The 6,476-nt window shown below is 36.8% G+C and overlaps 1 protein-coding gene across 1 annotated transcript; it reads left to right on the top strand.

Moving 5' to 3' along the window:
* Positions 1-1,517: 1,517 nt before the first annotated feature.
* Positions 1,518-3,092, top strand: LOC116073794 (prostate and testis expressed protein 4-like). The gene is made up of 3 exons (XM_031345888.1): positions 1,518-1,784; positions 2,375-2,503; positions 2,853-3,092. The coding sequence occupies exons 1-3, from the start codon at positions 1,733-1,735 to the stop codon at positions 2,999-3,001; spliced, it is 330 nt and encodes a 109-aa protein (XP_031201748.1). The 5' UTR covers positions 1,518-1,732; the 3' UTR covers positions 3,002-3,092.
* The last annotated feature ends 3,384 nt before the right edge of the window (positions 3,093-6,476 follow it).

The following is a 6,476-nucleotide window of genomic DNA, read 5'->3' as shown; positions in this document are numbered from 1 at the left end:
AAAAAAAAAAAAAAAAAGAAAGTGTAAAAGCCAGCCAAGATAGAGGATAACAAGAAAACTGCATAATCAAACCTCATATGAATTCACAGACTGAATCAACATGCCCAGGGCATGAACAAGTCTGTACCATGTTATCTGCATATATATATATATATATAATATATATATATTATATATATATAACATATATATACATATGTATATATACACATATATGTTGTGTGTGTATATATTTGTGTATGTATATACATATGTATATATGTATACATATATGTGTGTGTATATATTTGTGTATGTACATACGTATATACATACATGTATATATATGTATATATGTATACATACATATATACATAAACACACACACACACATTGAATATATATATTCAATGACTGAACAATGAGTCAAACCAAGTATCTGTGATGGTAGAGACAGCAGTTAGGTAGTGGTCATAATAAAATTACTGCTCCTCAACAATCCTAGAGAAATACCTGAGACAACTATCTTCTGAATTCACAATAATTCAACTCACTGATAGTATAATTTTCCCAGAGTACTTAGACCATCTATAGATGGGAACCTGAGGAAACTGAGAAACTTTTACCCTAAAAAGGATGCTGATTGGGATTGTGGGAACACATTCCTCATCTTTAGTTCTTTAGTGATTCTCCAAATACAATAAGTGCATGGTGCTAGAAAAGAGTTCATCTTCACAAAGTGAACTCAACAATGTAATATTCTGAAGGCATCACATGAAGAACTCTGTATTAACTACTCAGTTGTCACAGGGGTGAACAGTACAGATAAGACATTAAAGCTTCAAGATGAGTCAGGTGTGTCAAGGTTTGAAAGAACAATGATGGATGAGGGGATCAGAACCTGTCACCAACCTCACAGACACATGAGCAGAATAAAGATGTTGAAATCTCTTATCTCACTACTACCACATTGCAGAACAACTTAACCCCACATTTTCCTGTCAACTTCAGAAAAGGCTGCAATAGAACCTTTTCTTTGAGATGTATCTGAAAGTGGCTTTGAGCAGAAAGAAGAATACTTCTCAGATAGCTTTTATCCAGCGTTTGAAATTATTACTCTACGAATATGGGCCCACATTGGAAGGCAACAGAATTTGTGAGTTTCTGGAGCCATCATTTCTCCCTGTAGTATGACATTCATCCCCATTTATTCCTCAAAGAAATCTTGATCCCAATGAAACACTGCCTTTGTTTTTTAAATATTCCATTGTTAAAGTCTAGTTAAGACTTTATGTACTAAAAAAATCCCTTGTGACTTTGTCTATGGAGTCTCTGGTTACAGCAGTTCACCTCATGGTGACTTTCCACTTTCTATTTTATGGGTGATCACTCCTTTCTGTGATTAGGAAAACAGATTGTTTACATATCTCTTCAAGGAGCCCCATACAGACTGGAGCTTGAGAGCTACATATTTTACATACTATACATAAAAATCCCTGTGATGAGATTGCTTCTTTGGTTATTTTACAGTTTCGGCAATCTTAGGAGGCACAAGAGAAAAATTGGTCACAGAAGAAAGATCTGGATAATTGCCAGGTTATCATGACTTAGATTAGTATCTAGTTTTGCCTTTCATGTTCATATTGGCCAATGAAGAGAGTTATAAAATAGTTGGCTATTTATTAGCCCGTGCTAAACTATCATCCAGTTCCATTTCTTTTCCACACCTTCTGCAAGGGTTAGCAGATACTCAATGCGAAATGTACAGGAGCTGGGCATCATTCTGCTACTCTGTATGCAAACTGGTAAATATTGGGAGACTGGTTTCATAGCAACTAAGAGATCAACTTAGCTTGAACTCTGTCATATTTTTGGTAAACCCTTTGTTTGGGGGGTCTGTAGGCTTAAACTGGAATAATATTCAGTTTCACCAAGAGGGGAGCTTTAATCCTGGCCATTAGACTTCTGTTTTTACTTTCATGGATCATTTCTTAACTTATTTTTCACTAGAGACTTGACATAACCTTGTGTCTTCTGTATTTGTTAAATTATGACTTAATCAGTGCTGTGAGAAATTCACAGCCACCATATTACTGCTACCTAACTGAACCTTGAATTTTGCCCCAACTCTGAAGAAACTCTTTTCTTCATTCTACCTACAGCAAATGTGGAAAACGAACTAAGGGCAGTGTGGTGCTGTGGAGAATCCTCAGTCGCCCTGTCTACAAGTTTTGCCCTTGGCTTCTATAGAGAGAGGATTCAATTATCCATTTGTTTAAAATGGTGCTACCTGAAACATATCTCTGTAAGGCAAAACCTTAATGAAGTCAAGCAGCCTGGGAGTTTGGGTGTTTCCCTTTTCTTTCAGCACAGTCTTTCTCTTTATTTCTTGTAGCTTTAGCTCTAATGTGTAGAGAATGTAAATCCTATTCACATCATAAATGTGTACATGAAATGGGCACATGCACTGCCAAAGATGGTGAATCTTGTCTGCTTGTTAAATTGTGGATTCCACCTCAAAATGGTAAGTAGTGTATGCAGTTAATGGGGGATAGACACTGCCTCTTTCTCTTTGGGGCTCAAATTCATTCTAATGATCTGGGAGCCCTAAGAATAGAATCAGTTGAACTCAAGATATCCACAGAACCTGGAACACAACAAAATGTTCACCAAGTACTTTGTGCCTTCCTGCCTGAGAGGGAGCAGCCACAGTTTGCTTCAATATCTACAATGTCAAGCCAGTGTAGGGTTAATCGATATTATAGAAAAGTAGTTTGTCATTTAACATAATCTTGGTTCACTCTTTTCTTTATTTGAATTTGTGGTTTGCTTCATTCACAACAATATATTAACTCTGTTTTTATGTCCCACAGCATATATGCCAACTGATGCATACTCTAGATGCCAGAAAAACTGTACAATGGATGATTATTACTATGGTGATTATATAGTAATGGTGAAATGTTGTGATGATTTTGACTTTTGCAATGATATTATTGTGCCAAGTGAGGACTATCCCTGAAGAACCTTCAGATTATCTCATGGCTTCCTTCAGTCTTCCTCATCTTCTTTTTTTTTTCAAATAACTTCAAATAAATGATATTTTACCTTGCTGAAAGAGTGATATGATTTACCCAAAGGGGAAAATATGATAGAAATACATTCATTCTACAGAATTCTTTTCTTATCTTCTCCTTCCTCAATACTTCTATGTCATGCCAGGTGTGACACCACCAGAGCCAGGCTCTCCTCCATTCTTTCTCCCAAATCTATTAACTAGAAGTGGTTTCTCCACTTTGCCTCATGGGAGATTGGCCTTCTAGGAAACCCCATGTCTATATGTCTCCAAGCTCAGAAACTGTCATATAGTTTTATATTAACTTGACACGAGCTAGAATCGATTGAGAAGATATTCCCACAAGATTGGCCTGTCGGCAAGGCTTTGGTGCATTTTCTTGATTGGTGGTTGATGTGAAAAGATTCAGCTCACTGTGGGTGGTGCCACTCCTGGGCACGTGGTATTGATATAAGAAAGCAGGCTGAGTAAGCCACTGGGAGGTATGCAGTGAGCAGCCCTCCCCTTTGGCCTCTGCATCAGTCCCTGTCTCTAAATTCCTGCTCTGATTTTCTGAATAATGGCAACCTGAGAGTTGTAAGTTGAAACAAATAAACCCTTCCTTCTCTTAAACAAAAGAAAGCTGAGCAACCATAGAGAGAAAACCAGTAAGCAGCATTCCTCTATGGTCTCTGCTTTAGCTTCAGCCTCCAAACTCTTGCCATGATTCTCCTTCATGAAAAACTGTAATCTGTGAGATGAAATAAACCCTTTCTTCCCCATGTTGCTTTCATTTTGGAGTTTTATCACAGTAGTGGAAACCTAACTAAGGCAGAACTTGGTACTAGGCTATAACCAACCAAACTCTACTGTTCTGGGGAGAACTCTGGAAGGATTTTGGAACTTCAAGACAAAAGTTTAACTTCCATTAATTATTAATACAAAATATTAGATGAACAGCCTTGATATAGCCTTTGTTTTCCATCTGTCTAGGGATACCACCACATAGAGTTGGCTGAAACTATCCAGAACCAATTTCCTTAAAATGTTCATCACAGGCCAATCTTATGAGATCATCTTCTCAATGAAGAAAATGTAGGCAACACAAAGTACCTGCTGTTTACCAGATGTGAGAGGAGTATATCTTCACCAACTCTCAATCTCAAAGCTGATGATACAGTTTTTTCACAAGAGTGCAATTATCTAGCACTCTAGAAAATTTTCAGGTAAAAATTTGGATTAGTATCTCCCTAAAATGAAGAGTGATTGAGATTCTATTGTGAAACCTGCTATCTGTTCTAGTTAATTCATAATTCTGTAATTGCAGGGAGCACCAAAGGCAAGAAAGGCATAAACCTTCCATGGTCCTTTATTAGGTTTTAAAAATGGAATATTCTTACATATCGGGTAAATAGATGTGTTGGACTATCTCGTTCTCCTCACATGGGTAAGTAGCACTGATATTAAAGTTAAGTTGAAAGTTGAGACAACAGATTTACGGGTTTGATAGAACAAGAAAAAAAAGGATGATGAAAAACTCAGTGGTTTTTGACAATTCTAGAGACACTAGCACAGTACAATGGGTAAAATTTTTACTACATTCTCAGTCCATATTAGTCAACACAATATCACATTCCCCAGGCAAAGACTGAGAGAACTAGGATAGAGAGTGATTTAGTCTTTGAGAACAAGAATGATTGTTTCCAGATACCTCTTTTGATGATTAATATTTATTGTGAATTTGTTTGTATCTGTATCACTAGGAGATTCTGAGGCATGTCCCTGGTGTATCTGTGATAGTTTTGCCAGTGATGCTTTCTTAATGTGATTGGTACCATCCCAGATGGAATAGAAAGAAGAATGGCAAAAGCTACTGAAACACCCACCAGGATTCCCATTTTTTTCTCCAGTTTCTGGGATGCCATGTGCTGTAATACTTCTGTACTACACACACCATACCTGCAGTGACTGATGAGAATCCTGAAACCATGGGTCAGATACAAATCTTTCCTCCATTAAATTGTTTTTGTATGGTATTTGACCACAGCAAAATAAGAATACTTCTATATCTCTGGTCACAAGTACAAAAAAACCTTACATGTTATGGTTTCAGTGCTATGGTTTCAAGTACTAAGAGATATATGGTAGAAGTCAACTGATTCTGTGGACTTGAAGAGACTTTCACAAACATGACAGTTGTGGTCTCCTATCCGATTTTTATGTCTAATGAACTATAATGTCTGCAGAAAACTTGTATTCCACAATGTACGCTTATCCCCTTTCAAGATTCAGTAAATCTCCACTCTATAAAGATTATTCTGGATCTTTCTGTGAATGTAAATGGCCCAACTATGTGCTTTTGACTCTGAGGTCATCTCTCATTTTTATTGTGATTATTCTTTCATTGGGAAGCAGTTGATTTACAAATATCTTCAAAAGTCAGATACAAGTTGACACAGTAAAGAATGTTACCATTCAAAACATGAAAATTGTGATTCTCAGACTATCTATAGGTTATATGTTGTTGGACTCCTAGAATAACAAAGTCCCAGTGAGTAATGGAGGAAGAAGTGGGTTATTGAGGAGGGAATCTGGAAAATTGACACTATTGGACAATTCAGATGTCAGGTATCTTCCCCTATTCTTTTCCTCCTAATTTTTGAGATTGGGTCTTTAACTGCATCTAGAACTGATTAGTTTAGCTAGTTTGGCTGGCCAATGAGCTTCAGGGATCCAGCTGTTTCTGCTCCCCTGTGCTGGAGTTACAGATAAATGCTACAATTCTGGCTTTTACATGGGATTAAGGGATCCAAATTCAGATCTTCATGTTTGCATGCCAGTCACTTGTCTAGATAAATGATCTTCCTCTTAAAACACCCATCCTTTAAAACCTGTGTTCAGGAGATGAAACTCCTTTTGATAACTAACTGAAGTCCTAAACATGGAGCTCAGTACTGGACATTCTTTTCAGTGCATTATTCTCCTCTCTTCTATTCTGAAAAGTTCAGAGGATTTCAGAGAGTATGTCTCTGTACCAAACAGATTATGTTATATGAGCAAGACTATTTTTACTCCTGGATAAATCAAGGACTTATGTACAGGGAAGTGACATAAGGCTAAACAGAATTTTCTGGAATCAGAAAAGTCATCCTGAACATATATAATATTATTTCTTCCATGTAATGAGTCTAATGTTCCTGAAGCTTAGAACTCCAAAAGTTAATATATTCTAAGAATGGAGACATTATCTGTATTATCTTCTGAAGAGACAAAAAGAGCTGAGGGAATCACAGAGAATTAGGATAAAACCAGCTACACTAATCTATGAATGCCTCTGTCCAGTAGTTTCTAATGTTGTCAGAACAATACAGTCACTGCACTAGGAATGTGAAAGGTTTTCTTTGACATGGAACTTCTAACCATGCTTAATAGTGTAGTTAAG

This window comes from Mastomys coucha, unplaced genomic scaffold (assembly GCF_008632895.1).
Source record: "Mastomys coucha isolate ucsf_1 unplaced genomic scaffold, UCSF_Mcou_1 pScaffold23, whole genome shotgun sequence".
NCBI lineage: Eukaryota > Metazoa > Chordata > Mammalia > Rodentia > Muridae > Mastomys > Mastomys coucha.
Note: the sequence above shows the minus strand (reverse complement) of the source record. Positions and strands in the feature narration are given on the sequence as shown.